This window comes from Pseudonaja textilis, chromosome 2 (genome assembly GCF_049901715.1).
Source record: "Pseudonaja textilis isolate UNSWEBS1 chromosome 2, rPseTex1.2, whole genome shotgun sequence".
Taxonomy (NCBI): domain Eukaryota; kingdom Metazoa; phylum Chordata; class Lepidosauria; order Squamata; family Elapidae; genus Pseudonaja; species Pseudonaja textilis.
In genome coordinates, this window is record NC_141991.1 from 26,723,562 (window position 1) to 26,749,211 (window position 25,650).

Here is a 25,650-nt window from a genome sequence, read left to right on the forward strand (position 1 = left end):
CGAGTGAACTGGATGTTAAATTTACATCTAGTTTGTTGAACCGGTAGTTGAACCGACCAGTTGGCTCCGCCCACCTCACCCTGTCCCTCCCAAAAGTTTGCACGTGGCCCATTTTGGATGCAGGGTCTGCATGGAGGCTCTGGGAGGGTGAAAAACAAGCCAAACCAGAAGTTCCGGGCTTGTTTCTGGCTTCTGGAGGGCCTCTGGAGCCTGTCAGAGGCAGTTTTCACCCTCCCAGAGGCTTGAGGGAAGCCTCCAGACTCTGCGGAAGGAGAAAAATGGCTGAACTGGAAGTTCCTGTAGGTCATGCCCACTATGGCCACGGTCATCCAGCAACCAGGCAGAGAACCGGTTGCTGGGATTTTTCAATCCCACCCCTGAATTCATGGATGACATTACAACTATAGAGCTGTCCCAGATACGATCTAGTACCCTGGGGCTTTTCCATCAGTTATTTGATGTGGATAGATCACTTCTTTATTGTCATTTGGAGTTATTAATCTCAGCAGAGGAAGGGTCTGAAGAAGGGTCAATAAAGATGGCTTGCCTGATGAACCCAGAGAGCTCTATATGAGACCTAGAAAAATTTCCAGAAATCAGGAAGACAGTTTTGTTGGATGACTTACTGGCCTCTGGAATACAGAGGCAACTAGGACTTGAGATATGATTGCTTTCAACGGTTGCTCATTGCTCACTGATCTTTGATAGTTTTTTGGTCCTCTGTGGACCTTGGAAAGATGGAGTAAAGAGATACCTGGAGTCACACTAGGATAGGAGAACAAGACATTTTATATGAGCTCAAATCCAAGCCTACTTCAGGGAGCTAATGACAGCAAAGCAGGGTTTCTTTTGAACCCTTACTTCATCTATGGAATGCTAGTTAGTTAAATTACTTAAGAGGGTCTCAAGCCCCCTTTTTATGGCAGGGTCTGATTGTCTGGCTGAGTATTCCATGAATTAAATTGCTTATATTTGCTGTTACACCTTCTGAAGACTAGCAAAAACCTGGTTCTTTCAGAAGGCTTTTGGAGATAGATAGTTTTATTTTATTTATTTATTTGGTTTGTCAATTGCTTACAAGTTAATAGGTATAAGTAAAAAACTTAGTTATGAATACATGGATACATATAAGAAAAATAAAAATAGTGTGAAATCTTTAGTCCAAGAATGATCAGACTGCTTTCTATTGCTGTTATACAAATTCATTTTGTTTATTCTGTTTGGTATTTGTAAACTGCCTGGTGTCTTTTAGGATTAAAGCAGTCACTCTCTCACTCAGTCAGTCAAATGCCCACTGTAAAATGGAGAGAAACTTGGACCTGACAATCTAGTTTTCTCTAACCTGGCAGTCTTTAATTGCATTGTACTACAACATACAGCATTCCCAGGGAATTAATAGTAGGGCCAGTTACCCAGTTGGGGAAAATTCACAAGCCCCTCCTCTCCCTTTTTTTGTGTGTGCAAAAGAGCTGAATTGTACTTTCACAAACGATGCCAGACTTTAGGAAAGCATTTTATTTTTCACTTTACTTTATTTTGATCATGACCAAATTAAAACAAAACATAACAAATCCAGCCATGGAAGCATAACAATACTTAGGCGTAAATAAAATAAGGAATTAGTAACACTAAAACTAAAAATCAGAAGTTATTAGATTAAAAACAGAATCATAAAATTAATTGCCAGCTAAGTCTAACACTAGATACTGAGTCATTGCACAATAAATGAATAGTGTAGTAATAAATTGTACAGTAAGATCTAATAATCCAAAATACCTTTATTTTGGGACATTAATTAGAGTCAATTAATTAATTAATTTGCATCCCACTTTCATTATATTTACTAATAACACGTCCACATTCCTCCTCCTATTTTCCTCACAATAACAACCCTATGAGGTGAGATGGGCCGTGAGAGAATGAGTTGCCCGAAATCACAAATTTCAAGCCTATGACAGTACTAGAACTCACGGTCTCTCAGATTCTAACCTGGTGCCTAGACCAAACTGGCTCTCTAATGCACAAATTCCTAGCTGAATAACTCGAGCATTAGAGTTAATCAAACTTTTCATACAAAACTGAACTTCACAAATTATAGGCAAGGAAAGCCATTGAGTTGAACAATAGAACCAGTTTGTACGTACATTGCTCTGTCTTGCCCTTCAGGCAATTTAGAAAAGATAAAGCCTCCCTTGAGTTGAGGTTAACTTCTTCACTGATTTCATGGATACATCCATATTATTATGTTGGAAAGACTATAAGAGAACAGAAGTCATTTGCTACTGCTTTTTCCCAGGGTTTCCCCCGCTTTTATTTCCCAGTCCTGATATTGAGTCACTCTGAGAGATGGGGGCTATATAAATTTGAGAAGAAAACAAAGAAACAAACAAATAAAATACTTCCTAGTGCTGTGATGGCGAACCTATGGCATGAGTGCCACAGGTGGTATGCAGAGCCATTTGTGTGGGCACACAAGTCCCAGCCAAACTTACCTGCGCTACATGTGCACATGCCTCCCCGTTGATTTTCGGCCCATTTTCGTCCTCCTGGAGACTTGAGGAAAGCCTCTGCAGCCTCAGGAGGCCAAAAAATGGGCCTTCCGGAAACACTGGAAGTGCTGAAACGGACCTGTTTTCAGCCTCCCAAGGCTCCACAGGCTTCCTTCGAGCCTCCGCGACGGCGAAAATGGCCTCCCCCGGGCTCCTGAGGGCCTCTCGAGGCTGCAGAGGCTTTCCTCTGCGTGCAAAGGGAGGGACAGGGTGCATTGCATGGTTGGTGCCAGCATGCTCACATGCGTGCTATCGTGTGCGCGCGTGCTTTTGGCACACCACAACAAAAAGGTTCACCATCACTGTCCTAGTGGCTTCTAACCCAATTATTACCCAGGCTTGACCTTGCTTAGTTTGCTTTTTTTGAAATCAGTCATTGACTGATTAGGTGCCACCAGGTCAGTATCAAACCAGTTAAAGCAAATATAATGTACTGATCCCAAACATCAAAGAAGACTCAACATGTAGTCATTTTATTAGAGTCAAATCTATGAAGCAATGCTAATAAGGGCAAATAACCTGACTCTGCAACACAGCCACACTCTGTAATTATTAAAGGGAAAGTGATGCCTTTGCATACATTTATAAATGAATTTTGATGAAGTCCTCACAAAATAGCCTTTAGTACATAAAAAAGAACAACATATTTACTCATAAATCAGTAAAACAGCACATCACCATTAGTCATAATACCTATCCCCAAAATCAATTAATATTGATTAAAAGTAATAATGTTCTTGTCATTAGTGATGAAATTAATAATACAAATTATTTCAGGGTCAAATCAAAAGTGCAGCAAAACAGTCAAGCCAAACCAACACCTACAGAAGAAACAACGTATCTCATGTTCTGTTGAGTTCCTCTGCCTCCTAGTTTTGTACTTTTAAAGTTCTACATCTATCTTAATTGATCACACTTGGAATAATGCATCCAGTTTTGGTTGCCACGATATAAAAAAGTTGTTGAAACTCTAGAAAGAGTGCAGAGAAGAGCAACAATGATGATTAGGGGACTGGAGGCTAAAACATATGAAGAATGGTTGCTGGAATTGGGTATATCTAGTTTGGTGAAAAGAAGGACTAGGGGTGACATAATAGCAGTGTTCCAACATCTCAGGGGCTGCCGCAAAGAAGAGGGAATCAATCTATTCTCCAAAGCACCTGAGGGCAGGACAAGAAGCAATTGGTGGAAACTAATCAAGGAGAGAAGCAACTTAAAACCAAGAAAGAATTTTCCAAACAGTGAGAGCAATCAACTGGTGGAACAACTTTGCCTGCAGAAGTTGCTGATGCTCCAATACTGGAGATTTTTAAGAAGAGATTGGACAACTATTTGTCTGAAATGGTACAGGGTCTCCTGCTTGAGCAGGGGGTTGGACTAGAAGACCTCCAAGGTCCTTTCCAACTCTGTTATTCTTTTAATCAACTATAATTTTCCCCCATATGTTCAAGACTACAATATCTTTTTGCACTGTTTAGAGATCCTTGAGTTGTAATGCAAAACATATTGACAGCAGTAAGTTGAGGAACATTGTTTTAAAAATTGTATCCAGCTCATTGACTTTTCAAATCCAGCTTTTATTTGATACCCTTGGCATGTTGATAATCTCCTTTTCCTTCTACATCTCTCTTTGTTTTGCTAATGTGTAGCGATATAAAGGAAGGGAAACATTAATCTGCCTGAGCAAATAACAGGAGGGCAGGAGGTAAATCTCCAGTTTGAATAGTATCTCTGGCAGGACAATGTCCTTTTATGCACAAAACAAGAATATTTTAAGCTTGGAACAAAACAGTCTCACTTGGTATGTTCTTTTGGAACAATTTACGTTGGCTGGGTTCTGACAAAACTAAACATAAGATGATTCAAAGGTTTTGTATTCTAGCAGTATAACATTTGAAATGCTTTGAATGTTCTGGTCATGAAAAACAATGACAACTTAAAATAGGTCTGTTGCCCTTTGTTTTTCAGGGATTCCAGAATAAAAGGGAGACCATCTTTATTGACTTACTTGCCACTCAATTTACAGAAAAATTGACTAGGAAGATTACCTCAATATTTTAAACATCTTTTTAGGAAACAATTGCTTACATTTCCCGCAGAAAAAAAGCAGAATACAAAACATGCATGCAATGTCCCCACATAAACTCCAAATCCCACACAGTAAAGAATTAAAAAGAATCTAACTTACCTACTACCGATAGGTTGAGACAGGAATACAGGTGAGAGCATTTTTCTCTGCATGAAAGAAGCAGCACACAACAGCCCAATATCGCTTTTTAACCCTGAGCCAAAAACTTAATAACTACCATTCTGTCCTAGCACTTCACAGATCACCCATCCTAAGTCGGTAACTGCAGCAACAATATGATCAGGCCCTGCGATTCTACTACCTAAGTGACTTTTTTTTTTGAAGCCAAAACAAACCAATCACCAGTCACAAAGCAAAATTCTAATAGCTAGGCTTGGCATAATCTGAAATACTCAAAACCATGCCTGACAATCCTGAATTTGTTCCAAGTATGGGCAAAAAACCATGTATTTTTATGATCTCACAAAAAACTTTTGGGAGAAGCATATTTTGTCCTGAATTTGGAATACAGGACAATCATTTCAGATCAAGAACAATTTGCATACCGCTAGTTCCAAGAATGCATTAAATGATAATATATTAAGCTATTGAGAAAAATGGTGCAAACTGGACTGACATCCAGAACAAACAGAATATATGGGAAAGATATACATTGTCTACCAAGCTAGTATTTAACAAGAATGTAAATAGAGTACAAGATTAAGACTTAATTTACATTTCCTATACAATACCTAAAGTTTACATGCTCACCTAGGAGACAATTCTTTTTCTGTGCATACACATACAAATTCACACACACAAAAATGTGATATGTCCCTTCTTGCCAACAGAAATAATAAGTCTGCCCACACTTTGTGGACTATAAATGTGATAACCATTAGGCTGTCCTAATGTTTTATGAATCCAGCATGTGAAGGACACCATGCTTAATCTCTTTCTGCCAAGATGATGAGGAAAGCAATGAGAGGCTAAAAGGACTTGTCAAAAGTCTGCCCACTTTCTGATGAGAGTAGATCATTTTAAGCTGTCTATTAGTGTGGCAGAAATGCTAGGATGGCTTGTTTTCAAGAACTCTGAAATCCAAAGAATTCCATGAATTTCCATATGAAATTCTGGTGATTGTATTGAAGCTCTAGTTTCATTTCACATGGTGATAGAAGCTATTGATAAAATTATTGCTAAGTTCCCTCTCCAGAAATGCAGAATCTGGAATCTGAAAGCCTTCTTGCTCTCTGAGGACTTATGAGAAATGAAGCAGCTGGGACATGGCAGAAGTTTAGATGGTAGAAATTTTGCTCCAACGATAATAAGGCACAGGCTAAACTGATTTTTTTGTTGTTGTCCTGAAAAGAACTATCCATTTGTGCTGTTTAGGGGCTTCTAAATTATACTTCCACAAATGGAATGTTTAAGACTACAGATTCATATCCAAGGCTCCTTAGAAAGAGGTCTTCTGGGTATCTTTTGTTTTGTTTGGTCCAATTTTTAGGGATCAATTATAGCTTATTAAGCCTGCAGATTTGGACCAGACATTTAATAGCTATACATCTGGCCACATGACTCCCGTTAGGCTTCACACCACAGTTCAGCAGTAAAATGCATCTTTCCAGACACTTAACCTGTTCTCCTGCGATAGCTTCCTTTAGAAAAAGATTCAATGAAGCTCGGTTAGACTCTTAATTACAGATGACACACACACAAATAATTTGCCCTTTGCAATACAGTGAAGTCAAAATCCTTATATAAGTTAGTTCTCTAGAGTTTTAAATGTTATTATTTTCTTCCTGCTTTTCTGAATGTATTGACATTTGGCATTGCAGATATAATTATCTAAATATCTTATCTAGCTTGAGAACGGTTGGTTTTGGGCAGGTCAACAATCTTGTGATAGTTTATATAGTAGCAAATTATTGCTCCAAATCAGTATTTTTTACCCCTTTCTTGATTTTGATCGTGGATAAAGGGCAAATGATAAGGGGAGCTTTATCTGCAATAATTGAAACCCAATCTTTCAAAAAAAAAAAAAAGATTTAATCATAATTCTAGGAAATGTCTTGAATGAACATATGGGTAATTGCAGGGATGGAGAAGCCACAATATGGAATCGAAGGAACAATATTACAAACAAGGTTGACTACCACAGAATTGCATTCTGATGTTTGCATGTGATAATTCAGTTACAAAGTCCCAACTGTGTCCCATGGGATCCAGTGTATATCCAAGATATACCTGCAGTGGTGCAGTGGTTAGAGTGTAGTACTGCAGGCTACTTCTGCTGACTGCTGGTTGCCTGCAATTTGGCAATTTGAATCTCACCAGGCTCAAGGTTGACTCAGCCTCCCAGTGCTTATACTGTAGAACAAGATACCACCATCACCCTAAATTATACCTTCCTTAAACACAGGAAACAGCTTTATCATCTATGAAGGCTTTTGAACCAACTCATCCTCTCTATTGGATTGGTTATAGCTCTCTCCTTCTTTGTCTCATCCTGCTTTTGCTCAGTAACGTATTTTCCAAGTGGCTCTTTCATAAAGAGAATGTATGAGTGTACACAAACACATTCATACACATGAATGGGAATATACATATGTCTAGTTTAATGAAAAGAAGGACTAGGGGGTGACATGATAGCAGTGTTCCAATATCTCTGCCACAAAGAAGAGGGAGTTAAACTATTCTCCAAAGCATTTGAGGGCAGGACAAGAAGCAATGGATAAAAACTAGTCCAGGAGAGAAGCAACCTAGAACTAAGGAGAAATTTCTTAATAGTTAGAACAATTAATCAGTCTCCTTAATCACTTGATGTTATTGAACCTAAGAGTTCTTCTACTTGTGTCCTAGACAATGTTGCATTCTTTACTAAGAATAATTCTCATAGTTTATGATAATGCCTGTTGGTTTTGAATCGTCTACTTCTGGAGACTCTGTTCTAAATGGTAGGAATGTCTTTTGCCAAATATTTCCCATGCCAATAAAGAAGAACATTTATAGCTCAGGGTTGACCCAATTATAATTTCAAAAAAGGCAACTATGATCTTATAAACAACGATCTCTCATCCCTTGATTGGCAATCTCTATTCACTGGATGCAATACTGTTGAAGACCATTACAACATATTTTTACTTGAAGTCAAAAGAGTCATCAAACTATATGTACCAACAACAACTCCCAAAACAAAACAAAAAAACAGATTGCCCATAACAATAAGGAAACTTCAATCCAAAAAGAGATCACTCTGGCGGAAAAACAAATCTGGTCACGTTGCCAATTTCAAAAGCCGATACAAAAATTTATGCCACCAAATAAGGACCGAATGCACCAATTATCACATTAAACAAGAGGAAAACCTTCTAAGCACCAATTCCACCAGTGCTTTTTACAATTTTGTAAACAACAAACTAAAAGATTCAAGTCCATCCCACCCCTGATAGGACCTAATGGTAAAGACTGCAACGACGACACCATTAAAGCCAACATCTTTAACACATTTTTGGCTCAGTATTTGTAAACAGCAATGGATCATGCCCAGTATTTCCTAGCCGAACCACAGATAACTACAATGATCTAATACATATCGATTTTACAGAAGACAATGTTGAAAAAGCACTACGCAATCTAAAACCATCTCTATCTATTGGACCGGATGGAATATGTGCCTATTTCTTAAAAAAGCTATCCACTGCCATAGCCAAACCTCTAAGCATAATCTTTGAAAAATCTTTCAGGACCAGTTCCTTGCCTAACCTATGGTCACAAGCCACAGTCATCCCCATCTTCAAAAAGGGAGACCCTTGCCTAGTTGAAAATTACAGACCAATCTCCTTATGCTGCGTCACCTGTAAAGTCATGGAATCAATTATTAACCAATCCATCATCCTCCACTTAGAGACAAACAACCTACTCTCCAATAAACAATTTGGTTTCAGAAAAAACTATCCTGTAATCTGCAACTCTTACACTGCAAAAACATATGGACTACACAACTTGATCAGGGCAAAACAATAGATGCAATCTACATAGACTTCGGTAAAGCCTTTGATTCAGTGGTACATGACAAACTACTCCTAAAAATAAAATCCTATGGTATCTCTGGACAACTGCATAACTGGATAGAAGCATTCCTGTCAAACAGACAACAAATGGTCAAAACTGGGAGTGTCCTATCAAATTCTGTACCTGTCAATAGTGGTGTCACCCAAGGCAGTGTTCTAGGACCAACTCTCTTCATACTCTACATAAATGACCTCTGTGATCATATTAAGAGCAACTGTGTTCTTTTTGCTGATGATGTAAAGCTGTTCAATACCACAGACAATACTGCTACCCTTCAAAAAGATCTTGACTGTGTATCAGAATGGTCAAACAAATGGCAACTTCAAATCTCAACAAATAAATGCTCTGTCTTACATATTGGCAAAAAAATCCAAAATAAAATACAAGCTGAATAGTCAAGATCTTGTTGATGATCCAAGCTCTGTAAAGGACCTTGGAATACTCACCTCTAATGATCTAAGTGCTAGAGCCCACTGCAACTACATAGCCAAAAAGGCATTAAGAATTGTTAACCTAATCTTACGTAGCTTTTTCTCTGGTAATATCACACTACTAACTAGAGCATACAAAACATTTGCTAGACCAATACTCGAATACAGCTCATCAGTCTGGAACCCACATTACGTATCTGATATTAGCACAATTGAGAAAGTCCAGAAATATTTCACAAGAAGAGTTCTCCACTCCTCTACTCGTTGTAGAATACCTTATGCCACCAGACTTGAAATTCTAGAACTAGAAAACCTTGAATTACGCCGTCTTCGGTCTGATTTAAGCATGGTATATAAAATCATACATTGCAATGTCCTACCTGTCAATGAATACTTCAGCTTCAACCGTAACAACACAAGAGCACACAACAGATATAAACTCAAGGTTAACCGCACCAAGCTTGATTGCAGGAAATACGACTTCAGCAACAGAGTGGTCAATGTCTGGAATACTCTACCCGACTCTATAGTTTCTTCGCCAAACCCCAAAAACTTTAACCTTAGACTGTCTACTATTGACCTCACCCCTTTCCTAAGAGGTCTGTAGGGGGCGTGCATAAGCGCACCAACGTGCCTACTGTCCCTGTCCTATTGTTTCTTTTATTTTTCTTTTATTTTTCTTATATGTACCCATTTCATGTATTCATAACTATGTATACACTTATACTTATTATCTTGTAAACAATTGACAAATAAATAAAATAAAAATAAAAATAAACGAGGGGTCCCTGGTGCATTCTGAGCTCGGTTGTTTTGTTGCAGATGTTTCATTACCCAAACTAGCTAACATCTTCAGTGTTAGTGCTGAAAGCACCTGAGGGCAGGAAAAGGAGCAATGGATGGAAACTAATTAAGGAGAGAAGGAACCTAGAACTAAGAATAAATTTCCTGACAGTTAGAACAATTAATCAGCAGAGCAACTTGCATCCAGACTTTGTGGATGCTTCAAAATTGGAGGTTTTTAAGAAGAGATTGGACAACCATTTTTCTGAAATGGTACAATATATAGGGTTTCCTATCTGAGCAGAGGTTTGGGCTAGAAGATCTCCAAGGTCCCTTCCAACTCTGTTATTCTTTTAGCATACCTAGACCTATTCTAGGAAGCAGCAGTGAAATGGTAAATCAATCCTTCTCTAGAAGCACAGAGCAGTTGGTTTCCTCGTATCAGCAGCCTATCATTGAATGATTAAGTTCTTACCAGACTTTTCAGTAAGGGCAACCTTCCTGATCTGGTAACTACTCAGAGCAAGCCAAATACACAGAGTCAATCTATGAACATTTAATCTCTGCAGAGATGGCAGATTAAGGGTATAATTGACCCATATAATCCGCCTATCATCTCCAGTTCAAATGCTTCCTACTTCCGGTTTAGGCAGACGGGGTGGGTGGTTGGGCTATCAAAGAAAGCAATCAGGGAGTGCATATTACAGGGACTGTGGATCTCATCAAAGTTCGAGATGGTTTTTTAATCACTGATCTCAGAGCCTGCCAGACTTAAGCAGATGAGCTAGCTGGTAAGCACATCTGCCTTAATCCTGATCTTCTGCTTGGACAGGCTTGTGTCTTCAAGGAATATAAGAGGGGGGCAGGAATAAATTAATTTTTGTTTAGATCTTTGCATTCTAAGGAGCTTCAGTGGATGATTTGATTTCTCATATCAGAAAACATGCTCTTTTTTCTTTTAAGAATTATGTTTGAGCAAGGGACAGGCTATAGAATTAATTGTCTGGACTGAGGAGTTAGAAGGGCCATCTGCACCATTTGTGGATTCTGTAATCAATATCCTACGAAATCTAGAGGCTTGGCTTCATGACTGACTTCCCTGTACTTTGTGGCCTGTTTTCCATATTCACAATGCTATTTATTCTGCAGTACTGATATTACAGCACTGCAAATCGTTTGAAATGGGTGCTTTAGAACCCATGAGAGTGCAGATCAAGTCTTCTTTTGGGAATGGTTAAAGATGTATCCCTCTAAAATCCTGTGGCTACCTCAGAAGCTCTCCTGGATTTCTCCACATGATCTCCTTCTCTCGGGGAGATAGCCAGGAACAGTTTTGGAAACAGGTGCACGAACCTGGCCAAAGATGTGGCTGCTTTAATGATTCAAATGCAGATGCTGCAAATATACATTCTTTTTGCTGCTTCTGTATAAACATAGGGAGATGCAATCTGTTTTTTTAACATATATTTTTTCTTTAGTGCCTTTGAGTCAGGGGACTAGCCTGGACTAGTCCCTACAGTTTTCTTGGCAAGATTTTTGAAAAGGGTTTGCCATTGCCCTTTTTCTGGAGCTGAGAGGGAGGAACTGGTCCACAGTCATTCAGCTGATTTTGTGCCCAGGGCAGTTTCTAACCTGATGCCTTAATCACTACACAAAATTGGCTACAATATATAGCCTGCAATTAAATATATGGCATGGGTCCAGGGTATCTGAGGAGTCCTCTCGTCCCAAGGGACCTGTCTGCTAAGGAATGCCAGAGGGTGGAGACAAGGAGAAGAGCCCTTTCCGCTGTGGTCCTGATCCTATGGAACTCCCCACCACTGGAGGTGAGAACTGCTCCAATACATTTGGCCTTCCAGAAAGTTGTTAACACTTGATCTTTGCCTATTGTTTTGGGGGCCTCAAAGAGGTTGTTTACTGCTGGAGGTGGTTGCTGGCCATCTCCTTGGGTCTGCTTTTTTGCATAGTTTTAAAAATTTAATTTGCATGGTTCTAATTGTTCTTCTGTTTATCTTTTGATGATCTGTAAGCTGCCCAGTGTCACCTTATTGGGGAGATGGGCAACATATAAATTATTTATAAATACATTATTTATTTATTTATTTAATTTATATTGCCACCTATTTGCCCCTAACCCTAATGATTTATTTATTTATGATGTATTTATAAACATATAAACAGTCCACATCAGTTTATTGATGTGTGAATAAGACACCAACCTGAGCAGCTTCTCCCTCTTACCCACTCTGTGGTTTAGAACTTGTTTGACAAAAATCTCCTTGGTTTATTGAAACACAGCCTACACAATTACAAGGTCAGGAGTTTGTGGTTTAAAGCCAATCAGGCTTTACCAACCAGGATGGTCAAACAGAGTTCAATTTCACTTCTAAAGTAGGATTGTAGACCAGCGGTCCCCAACCTTTCTGGCTTGATTATCCAGAGGACAGTGGTGGGATTCAGCCAGTTTGCACCACTTCAGGAGAACCGGTTGTTAACTTTTTGAGCAGTTTGCTGAACTGGTTGTTGGAAGAAATCATTAGAGCAGAGAACCAGTTGTTAAATTATTTGAATCCCACCACTGCCAGAGGGATGAGGGGAGAGGGGATAGTTCACTGCAAGTGATAGGTAAGTGTGTGCGAGTGAGTGCAGTTCCATTTGTGTCAAGAGAAGCTGTGCGCAGGAGCGCAAGATGGCCACCACTCACACAAGGGGAACTTCATGCGCTAGGGCAAGTTGTTGCTGCTCATGCGAGGGGAGCTTTGTGCATGAGGGCAAGTGGCCTCCATAAGTGTAAGATGGCTGCCGCTAGTGTGAGGGAAACTTCGCACGTGTACATGTGCTCGCTCGTCACCTTGCGGCCTGGTTCCAAACAGGTTGTGGCTCAGTAATGGGCTGTGGCCCAGGGGTTGGTGACTCCTGTTGTAGACAATTTCCTAGTTTTTTTTTTTTTTTTGCAAAAAAACCCTCCACCTCTGTACTGAACCTCCTTGGCTGATAAGAAGCAGAGGTAGTATTCAGCAGGTTCTGACCAGGTTTGGAGAACCAGTAGTGGAAATTTTGAGTAGTTTGGAGAACTGACCAATCCTGCCTCTGACTGGCCCCACCCCCATCTATTTTCTGCCTCCCGAGTTCCAGCTGATCAGCTGGTCTTCTTTTGGTGCCCTGCATTGGAGAACGAAGCTGGAAAGTAGGCTGGTGGGATGGGGAGGGAATGGGATATTGCAGTAAACTTCCCCCAGGAGTGGGGAGATAATGGGGATTTTACAATATCCTTCCCCTGCCATGCCCACCAAGCCATGCCACACCCACCAAGCCACGCTCACAGAACCGGTAGTAAAAATGTTTTGAATCCCACCACTGATATGAAGCATAGGAAATGGGGAGGGGGAAAACCAATGCTTGATGGACATTGCAGATCAGGATGAACAAATATGTTTTCAAAGCTTAGAATTTAGTTTATGGTGAGAAAGTATATTAGGCTTCCAGTCTTGATGTTCAACTAAAATCAAAGACAGATAACATGGTTATATTTTTCTCTCCAACATCCAGGTTACATCAGTAGATGCCAAAATTCCTAATGGACCACAAAGAAGCTGCATCTCTACCAAATTCTGATTTCTTACCCTTTTATGTAAAGTTACAGAACCTAATTTAAGATGAGGCCTTGATAATATAGTGGGAATCATAGCCACCATATGAGATCACAATTTTGTCTAGGTAATGGAAGATGTTAAACTACCTTACAGAACTTAAATCATCAGGGAATACAGTGAAAATGCATCTTCAAAGCAGTTTGAGAAGTAGCATATATATGTGAATGGACATACCTGGCACAAAACCAGGGGTCTTCAATCTTGACAGCTTTAAGACTTGTGGACTTCAATTCCCAAAATTCCTTCTCCAGTCATGTTAGCTCAGGAATTCTGGGCTAACATGACTGTCCATAAGTCTTAAACTTGCCAACATTGAAGACCCTTGCACTAAACCTACAACTGTATATTACATGTGAAACTAAAAAAATTAGAATATCGTGCAAAAGTTCAGTTATTTCAGTAATGCAACTTAAAAGGTGAAACTAATATATGAGATAGGCTCATTACATGCAAAGCAATTGGCCAAGCTGTGATTTGTCATTATTGAGATGATTATGGCTTACAGTTCATGAAAACCCCAAATCCACAATCTCAGAAAATTAGAATATTGTGAAAAGGTTCCATATTCTAGGCTCAAAGTGTCCCACTCTAATCAGCTAATTAAGCCATAACACCTGCAAAGGGTTCCTGGGCCTTTAAATGGTTTCTCAGTCTTGTTCAGTAGGAATCACAATCATGGGAAAGACTGCTGACCTGACAGTTGTGCAGAAAACCATCATTGATACCCTCCATAAGGAGGGAAAGCCTCAAAAGGTAATTGCAAAAGAAGTTGGATGTTCCCAAAGTGCTGTATCAAAGCACATTAATAGAAAGTTATGTGGAAGGGAAAAGTGTGGAAGAAAAAGGTACCCAAGCAGCAGGGATGACCGCAGCCTGGAGAGGATTGTCAGGAAAAGGCCATTCAAAAGTGTTGGGGACTTTCACAAGGAGTGGACTGAGGCTGGAGTCAGTGCATCAAGAGCCACCACACACAGATGGATCTTGGACATGGGCTTCAAATGTCGTATTCCTCTTGTCAAGCCGCTCCTGAACAACAAACAACATCAGAAGCATCTTACCTGGGCTAAAGAAAAACAGAACTGGTCTGTTGCTCAGTGGTCCAAAGAGAGCAACTTTTGCATCTCATTTGGAAACCAAGGACTCAGAGTCTGGAGGAAGAATGGGGAGGCACACACTGCAAGATGCTTGAAGTCCAGTGTGAAGTTTCCACAGTCTGTGTTGAATTGGGGAACCATGTCATCTGCTGGTGTTGGTCCACTGTGCTTCATTAAGTCCAGGGTCAACGCAGCCATCTACCAGGAGATTTTGGAGCACTTCATGCTTCCTTTCACAGTATGGGGATGCTGGCTTCATTTTCCAGCAGGATTTGGCACCTGCCCACACTGCCAAAAGCACCAAAACCTGGTTCAATGACCATGGGATTACTGTGCTTGATTGGCCAGCAAACGCTCCTGACCTGAACCCCATAGAGAATCTATGGGGCATTGCCAAGAGAAAGATGAGAGACATGAGACCGAACAATGCAGAAGAGCTGAAGGCTGCTATTGAAGCATCCTGGTCTTCCATAACACCTCAGCAGTGCCACAGGCTGATAGCTTCCATGCCACGCTGCATTGAGGCAGTAATTGCTGCAAAAGGGGCCCAAACCAAGTACTGAGTACATATGCATGCTTATACTTTTCAGAGGTCCGATATTGTTCTATGTACAACCTTGTTTTATTGATTGCATGTAATATTCTAATTTTCTGAGATTGTGGATTTTGGGGTTTTCATGAGCTGTAAGCCATCATCATCACAATTACGACAAATCACGGCTTGAACTATCTTGCTTTGCATGTAATGAGTCTATCTCATATATTAGTTTCACCTTTTAAGTTGCATTACTGAAATAAATGAACTTTTGCACGATATTCTATTTTTTCGAGTTTCACCTGTATAAACAACCCTTTCTTTCTCATTACTCCTTCTCTGTGGCTAGAATTTTAATGGATAAGAAAAAAATTGTTGTATTTCAATAATCAGTTCTTGGAAAATAAAATCGCCCTTGTTAGATACTGATTGTAGACCTTCACAATGTCATCCAGTCATCCGAACCAAAATTTTGATGGTTTATTTTCCATAATAAATTTAAGTTACAGAACAAATAGGATTCAAAGGTGGACTGCACAGTAATATTTGGATACTTTTGTTTAAATGTTAATATTGATCAAAGAGAATAAGCCTGCCATTCTTACCCCTTAGGAACAAGGCTTTATAAGGGAAATGAGTATTATGCAATATAAAGGGGACGATTTTAGGAGTAAAAGGGGGGAAAAAAGCAAAAATTAACAGTTCCGTAAATGTATTAACAACAATCTTTAATAAAATGCCATTTAAAAAATGTTCCAGGCAGAAAGGGAAAGAATCAAATGGAAAGATAAGAGAGAATAAACATTTGTTGTTGCTTTGGCATTTCCGATTCTGAAATAAAGCCAAGCCAACTTTGTCAATTGGCCAGGTTCGTATCATAGGCATTAAAATGACTTGATCCAACTTGATCCCTGCCAGAACTTTGATCATTTGTTACTCAGCAGGCACTAGTGGAACTTGTAAGCCAAATATCTGGACAGGGCTAGGTTGGAGGAAGTCAGTTTTAGGATACCAAGAGAAGGATGAATTCTTGTATCCTGTGAAAGCTGAAGGTTAAAATTCTTCATCAGCTCAAATAGCAACAACCAAAATCCATATGAAGTTTACCATGATAAAAAGAATGTAATGATTAGCTGTGCTTTCTCAAACAAGATGGCAACTGTGAAATGATGAGACACTAAGAATTATTGTATTTACTATATTTCTGCAGACCAGACATCACCACGGTGTGTACCAGAGGTGGTATTCAGCTGGTTCTGACCAGTTCTGGAGAACCAGTAGCAGAAATTTTGAGTAGTTCGGAGAACTGGCAAATACTACCTCTGACTGGAGATTTTACAGTATCCTTCCCTTGCCACGCCCACCAAGCCACACCCACAGAACCAGTAGTAAAAAAAATTGAATCCTACCACTGGTGTGTACAAATTAAAAACTAAGGGTTTGGGGCAAAAAGACTTCACCATTTTTTCAGGAAAATGGTCCCTCTCTAATGAAGACTTGTGTATATAATCAGTGTTTTTGGATTTTACAAAAAGCAAGGACCTGAATGGGTAAGGTTTTTATTCCCAAAAGGGAACATCAAGAATATTATAAGCATTTATTTTTAGTAGTACAATCAAGCCCTTACAATGGAGCTTCAAATAAAGCTCTCAGTGATTCTCCACCATTGCCATAATGGGGCAGTTGGGAGTCTTCATTCAACAACATTCAGATAGGTTCACAGGATGAGAACAAAAACATCAAGATGGTCATCCCAACCATGTGATCAAAACTCCTTCCTTCCCCCCCCCTTTTTTTACAATGTATGGAAAAAAGGTTGGGGCTTTGATTGCATGGTTGGACCTTCCATTTTGACTTTATTTGACTCCCTCTCTGTAGACACCGCTACAACATTTCAAGAGCCATAGGTTCCCTTTCTATGCTTCATGAGCCACAGTGGTGCAGTGGTTAGAGTGCAGTACTGCAGACTACTTCTGCTGACTGCCGGCTGCTTGCAATTTGGCAGTTAGAATCTCACCAGGCTCAGCTTTCCATCCTTCCAAGGTCGGTAAAATGAGGACCCAGATTGTTGGGGGCAATGCGCTGATTCTGTAAACGGTTTAAAGAGGGCTGTAATGTGGTATATAAGTCTAAGTGCTATTGCTATTGCTGTTGACCACTTTTTGGAAATATTTCTCAAAAGGGACACACGTATACCCTGGTCTTCCTATGGGCTCTGTATGCTTTGCAGATGTGCCTCAATTACCTTTCATAGTACAGTTTCTGTTCTGCCAAGAGCGTGTCTAGATAAAAGCACATTTATTTATTAAATAGCCTTTCTTTTCCTCTATAAGCAGTACCCAAGGCACTTATTAATATCAACCCTGATATGATTGTGATGTGATTGAACCGAAATATTTCAGATACTTATTCCGTTTGAGTCAGGGCAATTGGCTGAAATACAAACTGGAAAATGTTCAGTGCAAAGGTGACCCCTGAAAAGAACAATCCCTGAAAATGTATTGCTAACTGGAGAATTCTTACAGCGATGGCGAGAGGACTAGCAAGTCTGCAACCGAGAGAAAAAAGGACTGCCTCAAGTGGAAAGGTGATCTGTGTCTCACATTTAAACTCTCTTAAGAGGAAAGGAATCTCTGGAGATCTTTATGCATGAATGAGGCATTCTCAGTGGATATGGGTCATGCTAGTAGATATACACAGGAAGATTATTTGACTCCAATTCATGCCACTTGATATAATGTGATAAAACATTTGACATGGGAGATAAGTTCCATTTTAATCTTGCGGGGAGAAAGGAGGACTGAACAAAGAGAATTATGCAACTAGAAGAGGCTTCAGTGAGAAGGAAAATGGGAATAAAGATGAGAATCAATCATAAGAGGAATTTGGAAAATTTGGGGAAGGTGAACACAGCAGACAAATAGCTTTTCAATCCAACGTAAGCAAGAAAACAAGTAAAACAAACCTGCAGAGAATCTGAAGGTGTTCAGATTGGGATACCAGAACACAGGGGAGGGCAGAAAACTTAGATCATGGATAGCAAAGACAAAGGCAGCTGTTGTACAATTGCACAAACACATACACAAAGAAACATGCATTCCTAACAAGTGACCGGAGCAAGAATATTAAGCACCTGCTGTAAGTTGGAATGCTAGGCTATACAATTACTGTCAGGACAAAAAAAAATGTATTATAGAGGGAAAAAAAAGCATCAGAAAGGCGAAGAAACTGTGAAGTGCATGACATTCAAATAAAATTGTAATTAATTCTCTAAAATAATTGGGTGCTACATCCTCTTTCATAGCTGGAATTTCATCCGACCTCAACATTAACCTTATTTATTCGGAATGGGAAATGGATACAGAAACATTCCAATATTTTCAAACTAATTTTTTAATCAAAATCCATATAACTATATCCAAAATCACAATTGTCTCTATTAATAAGAATATTACTACTACTACTATTACTACTACTAATAATAATGTATGTTCATTTTTAATTTTTGAAAAAATGGGTCAAATCATGATAAAAGTTGCTGGTCCTTCAGCAAAAAGCTTTACTTGCAATCCATTTACAAATGCACTTTTCCTGAGTGTTCCCCTTCTCTCCCAGTTGGGAAACAAGACTTTGAGGCTGATACATTTTTACGTCATAGTGATAAGCATTGATTTAAGGTGCTCTTATCCTAAAATCTAAGCAGAGGGAAAGTAAGTCTAAGTGGCTTGGAGTAAGGCAATAGAGCAGACAAGTAGCAGATAGGTTGAGTATCATTCAGAAAAAAAAGGAGAAAAAAAAACAGAAATTTCCTTCAAAAATAAAGAGAAAACAACAACAACAACAACAAAAGAGAATACTATTATTAATCATTTCTCTCAAAATGTGACTTATCCTCCTGTCTCATTTTGTCACATTTTGCAGCTCTCCCTCTTGGGTCTCCAAGCTGGAGGGGGCATTTACTTACATCAAATAACCTTTCTATATACATCTCCTCATTGACCTTATCACGCAGAATGTCCTGAGAATGGCGAACGAAGGTCACGTAAGCATCAGCAACGTCCATCCCTGGTTTCTGTATAGAGAAAAAGAGGGAGAAGGAGAGGAAATTAAAAAGAAAACAAGGAAAGAAGGAGCATGAACATTTTATTTATTTGATTTGATTTGTCAATCGCTTACAAAATAATAGGTATAAGGATAAACGTAGTTATGAATACAAGAAATGAGTACATGTAAGAAAAATAAAAGAAACAATTGGACAGGGACTGTAGGCATTTTGGTGCGCTTATGCACATCCCCTACAGACCTCTTAGGAAAGGGGTGAGGTCAGTGGCATCTTTCCAAGAAAGTCTGTTTATTCAGTGGTGAGTATCTTTCACTATATTCTCCTTCTTCTATTTCCCTTCACAATATGGCCGGGGGACCTATTCTAGTTGACACATTGAGACTTATTTGGGAATCAGCAAAATCTTTCTGCTGTGTGTAGCAGGTAGCGAAAGCACCTAAGTGTTGGTTTGCATAACTCAAATCTCTCTTTCTCTCTCTCTCACTCCTTCCTTCTCTTCTTGACCTAATTAGCACAACAACAACTCATGTGGCTTCATCGTCACCTCTTTAGAATCATCTTCTCCAAGAAAATCCTCTCTACTCTAACATGAAAAAGGGAATCCTCAGACCTATTCAGATCTAATGGGCCAAAGGTCCATATATTGAAAAAGAAAATATCGTTCGGAGGTTTTGCTATATTTCCCCGCACCCCCAAAATCTATTTCCTACCTGTCAAAAACACCAAAAACATTCAAGCGATAGATGTAGGTCGCCAATGTATAGTTGCTGATGGAAATGAGATACCTTACTTTAGCCCAATGAAGGTAACAGACCTTTAATTCTAACTAATTTGGGTTAGATTGTATCATAAACTTATTTCCAATGCATTTGCAACCTTCTGTGTGGGAATAAGTCCTATTCAAAATAATCAGATTGCCTTTTGAGTAAGCAAGTATAAAAGTGCTCCATTTCATCTCCTGACATTCCTGTGAAGCTGCAACACACCAAATTCCCTTAAATCTGAATGTATAAAGTTTGCAGGATATGTAATGATTATGACAGTTTGTATTATGCTCACCAGAAGCTAATAAGGGAAATAATTTGAGGGTGGTGGTGGTGGAAACAATCACTAAGTAAGTTACATGCTTTGATATAACAGAATCAAACTCATCTCAAAGGAAACCCATTAAAATGCTAAAATAAGAGTCATTATAAACACTGCCACACAAATCTTAAATGTTGGTGGCGCATGGGAAGTTCCATAATAACGGGTGTCATTACTTTTATTACTGTTTTACTGCAGATCACAAAGTATCATTTCTCAATGAGATGTGATTGTCATCCACTATAAATTGAAGTTAGTTAACACCCATTTCCTGGGTGAAAATTAGGAAGTTTGAGAAGCAGTAGGAAGGTGTGTATGTATCTTGGTTTTTGTGTGTGTGTGTGTGTGTGAGTATGCACGTGTGCATGCACATGCACATTTGTGCACTTGTGTGTGTGTGTGTGTGTGTGTGTGTGTGCATGTGTGCATTTGTGTATATAAACAAAGAAATACAATTATCAAGCAAAGGGCAATGATTGGCTCTAAGATGGCAGTAACATTTTTAACACCTACTGAAACAATGACAAGGTATTAATTTAAAAAAACAACAACAACCAACAATGAGAACAATGTACAGTGCAATATGAAGGTGATATTTTTTTCAAGGCAATTTCCAGCAAGTGAACTGCTATAATGAAATAAAATGGATTAGTGCTGCAACTATTTAATTCTAAGCGACAAACTTTCCAAAATTAGACAGGAGGATAGTTGGTTGGTTGGTTGGTATAAGAGAGCAGAGCTTTTGCCTAGATTGGAACGCCCAATTTTGGCTGCAGCTTGCTTCTTTCTGCAAAGAGTTTGTGTGTGTGTGTTGGTATGTATGTTGGTAGAATTGGGGAAGAGTTTCCCATTAATAATATTGGCAATTCCAAAGGGCAGGAGAAATGGCATAGCTGACTTAAAGATTCTGTAAATCCAGAATGATAAGCCTCCCAGACTCATCTTGTAAGAGAGATGGGTGATATAAAAATGTAATAAATAAAATAAAAAAAATCTAGGGGTGAAACAAGATAAATAATTCCAATTCTCTACTACTTTCCTCTTTTTTTCCTCTTTAAGGATGACATATCTGTGTATGCATAAAGGAAGAGAGGATTTTTGGTATTACAGGAAGAGAGGTCTTCATTGTCATTTTTAAAAATTTGCTGATTTAGAAAAATGACAATATTGGAAATGTGATTTTAACATGGGGTTCTGGTCTTTTTCCTTCTGCCTTCCTTCCTTGTATGCAAAGCAATTATTAATACTAAGTTAATTGTTAAGATGGCTTTTTCTGCAAGATTACCCTGCCTAGGTAGGGAAAAAAAATGAGTTTGAACAAGAGGAAAATAGCTGCCAAAGTTTGCTTCCCTGTAATGTTCAGTGGAGGGACTGGAGGTCTTTATCTTCCACCTCACTCTACTTTAAAGAGTGGTTGTGAAGCTAAAATAGGATAATATCAGGAATATCTCACTGGGCTTTATAACTGAGCAGGGCATATTTTAGATGAACAGTGTAATATACAATAAAAATCAACATTTAGGACAAGTGAAAAAATAAAATAAAGGTATATAAAATATGTTTAACTTTTCCCTGCCTTTTCCCCATAAAGGTATATTGAAGGAAATTTCCCACTCAGCCACAGTCTATATAATTTATATTTACTTTCTGTGTACATCTTAATAAATATGGATATATGTACACACAATTTGGAAATAAAAATATAGACCAGGGGCTCTTATCTGTAAATCCTCAAAATCAAACACCTGCAATTTTCTCCCGCTTTAACAATCATAATCCCTGACTCCAATTTAAACTTAATTTAACTTGCACTTTAACTTAATTTAAATGTTAATTTCAGATATGCAGAGTGCTTTGCCTGAAATCTTTGAGGACTCTTTGCAATCTAATCCAAGCTTTAAATAACGGGCTGCAGCACCATTTACCTTTTTTAAAAAAAAAGAATAATAAAGTTATTTTCCGGAAAAGTCTTCAATCTGGTCTTTAATATCTGTCTGTCTGTCTATCTATCTATCTGTCTGTCTATCTAGGTATTTATATCTCTATCTATCTGTCTGTCTGTCTGTCTGTCTGTCTGTCTATCTATCCATCCATCCATCCATCCATCTATCATCTCTCTCTCTCTACCTATCTCTCTATCTCTATCTATCTATCTATCTATCTATCTATCTATCTATCTATCTATCTATCTATCTATCTATCTATCTATCTATCTATCTATCTATCTATATCTCTATGTCTGTCTGTCTGTCTGTCTGTCTGTCTATCTATCTATCTATCTATCTATCTATCTATCTATCTATCTATCTATCTATCTATCGCCTATCACCATTTTCCCCTCAAAAATTATTTCTGCCTCAAAGTTAAAAGGCTGTTTAGGAAAATAAACATTAAAATGACAGATGACACATTCAAGATTGGGCTGTATAGGAGATAGAGAGAAATCTGCACTCTCATACTTGCATGGGTCTGTCAACATAGTTTCACAATAAAGTAGAATTAGCTCATGTGGTTTTGATTCCTATCTGGGTTACCCTGTGTGGTTGACATCAATCTTGTAAGCATGAAAGTACAATCTCTCTCTCTCTCTCTCTCTCTCACACACACACACACACACACACTTTACAGCCTGAGAAACTAGGGATAGTCTCTTCTGAACTTCTTGCCCTATCCACTATCCAACTGTGGGCTATGCTATCTCTTATTTGGTTGTTCCCTTGGCCGTGTCTCTTTGCCCAGGCTCTCAAGGACAGGATTTCTTACAGTCTCACCTTATTCTTTGCCTATAACATGATTGGCCCTTACATTTCTCTAGGCACCATCGCCTTTCTTTTCCTATTCCCCAAGTCTTTGGAGATGGCCCAGCCCCAGCACCTTTGAAATCAGCTCCCTCTTCTGCTTTGCCTCCAGGAAAGTTGGATAGCCTTTAAAAAGCTTATTTTATTCAACTCTTACTAAGGTAGGTAGCTTTTAGGCTATATTGGCTTTGGCTTGAATATAGACTTTGCAGTATTATAGACTGTTCCTTTCAATACATACGGGTGTTGTGTTTATCTTCTCTTAGTTGTAAATAGTTAATTTATTGGATTGATGATTAAGTTGTGCATTGATTTTATTGGATGAAATTAATTACTATGATTTCTTTTTGATCTGTGCCAAGACTTTGAATTTCAGTTCAGAAATTCCTCCTCCTCTTCCCCCTCCTCCTCCTTCTCCTCCACCACCACCTCCCTTGTATGGGAGCTTATAGCATGGAAGTTTTATTTGGTGTTATATTCTATGCAAATACCTAAGGTTTTTTTTTTTTAAGTGATGGGATAGCAATGTGATTGATAAATAAATTAAATAAATAAAAATAAACTAATCATAATAACAGTAATCATTTCGTATTACATTGTGCAACAGTTAAAACAAGTTGTTGGAACTGTTTGCTGTGGAAGGTAAAACAAACATAATTCTGTTTCAGCCCACTCATTCTAGCTTTATTTGTCTACCACTTTAAACATCTGAGCACCTGCTAAGTCTGGATTCTGATGTAGAGCTTTTATTCGTTTCAAACAATATTATGTTAGGCTTTACTGTATTTCAGGGCCTCTCCAATTACTTGGTCATTCCTGGAAGAAAGGGCACAAAACCCAAGGAAGCCTCCTGATAAAGAAAGAGGCCCATCAGATTTGTACCCGGTAATAACAACGAGAGAATCAATCTAGTGCCAGTTTCTCTGGTTTTGAAAGACTAATTGAGTTGCTGTTCCTTGTTAGGAGCTCAAGGGTTTCCACATCGGCAATTCTTACGCTCTGCCTTGATTTTTACAGAGTACTGTTCTTCCATCCAAAATGAAGAATTACCTCCCTCTTTCCTTCTTGGACCTCACATGCCTTTTCCTCTAGGTTGATTCCATAATTAGCTTGCCTCCATGTCAGTCATACAAAACCTTTACTGACTTCAAGATGTTGACAATGACAATGAGATGCAGCAGGAACTTCCTAGAGCAGGGGTGTTAAACTTGATTTCATTGAGGGCTGCATCAGGGTTGCGTTTGACCTCAGGGGGATCAGGTGGGCGTGGCCAGGCTGGGCGTGGCCAGCACAATGCCACTCATGTCAGGGGCTCCTGTGGTGATCTAAGTGTTCTGCCAGCGAAAACAGGCTCTCAAGCTCTGTTTTCGGTTGCAATTGCTTCCTGCAACACTCTGCCAGTGAAAATGGAGCTTGGAAAGCTCATTTTCACTGGCAGAGGCACCATGGGCCGGTCCTTCACTGTTTCTAGGGTGGCTCCACAGGCCAGATCTAAGCACCCTGCAGGCTGGATCCAGCCCCCGGCCCTTGAATTTGACACCCCTATCCTAGATTCTCTGAAACTGCATTATAAGCTCTGCTTAGTCTGAGATCTCCTTCCTGAGGTCTCTCTTTACAAAAAGGCCAGGTTACAGCCAATTCATACTCATCCTTAACAGTTCTTCCACATCTCAAAGAGAAGCAATTATGTTTTATGATATGGGACAGATAATTTACAAAGCGACCATGGCTGTATAGTTATAATGAAAGAGACTGCAAATTTTCATCATCTTATGTTCCATATTTTTCATCGCATAAACACTTACTTTTAACAAATATTTTATTGGACAGAGATACCAGACTTCCCAAGGATCACTGAGAAAGATCCAAAAAGGATCATCTCTCATAAACCTTTGATGAAAAGTCTCATTATCATCACTGATTAAGAGAAGAGCCAACCACTGTAAACATTGTAAAAAGGCATCACTTCCATTACAAAGGGGATGAGAGGGAAAAAAAGAGTGCTATATTTAAATAAAGCTTACAGGCACATCCACGTATTTGGAAGCTGCTTTCACCTAAAACAGAAACACAGCAGACATTAAAAATTTGTTACTTTTACACTAATAAAATAATATAGGAAAACAAATTGTGGTACTTGCAGCATTGTTAGAAAATAACAAGTAACAAGTTTAATTTATATGGCAGGCACATATACACACACACACATACATATATATATCCAACATGCAATTCCCTTCTGAAGTAAGCTACCTTGTGCAAAGTTCAGAAACAAATTATGAACTGAAGAAATTAAGGCATTAGAGAGGAAAGGGGAATGCAAGTATATCTATTTACACCAACAGCATTCACTATATCACTCCAGATACAAGTAGTCCTCGGGTTACAACCACAAGTGAGCCCCAAAACGTATGTTGCTAAGTGAAACATTTTTGGTTAAGTGAGTTTTGCGCCATTTTAGGACTTAACACATTTGTTAAGTGAATCATTGCAGTTGTTAAATTAATAACATG

The 25,650-nt window shown here is 38.9% G+C and overlaps 1 protein-coding gene across 21 annotated transcripts in view; it reads right to left on the reverse strand.

Moving 5' to 3' along the window:
* The window catches only part of CADPS (calcium dependent secretion activator), a 434,360-nt gene that overhangs the window by 44,296 nt on the left and 364,414 nt on the right, over positions 1 to 25,650 (reverse strand). For all 21 annotated transcript variants that reach the window (XM_087923596.1, XM_087923594.1, XM_087923593.1 and 18 more), the window contains 2 exons: positions 25,162 to 25,194; positions 19,155 to 19,262 (listed from right to left, as the gene is read on the reverse strand). In XM_087923596.1, coding sequence (XP_087779722.1) covers positions 19,155 to 19,262; positions 25,162 to 25,194 — 141 coding nt within the window. The remainder of the gene's footprint in view (positions 1 to 19,154; positions 19,263 to 25,161; positions 25,195 to 25,650) is intronic.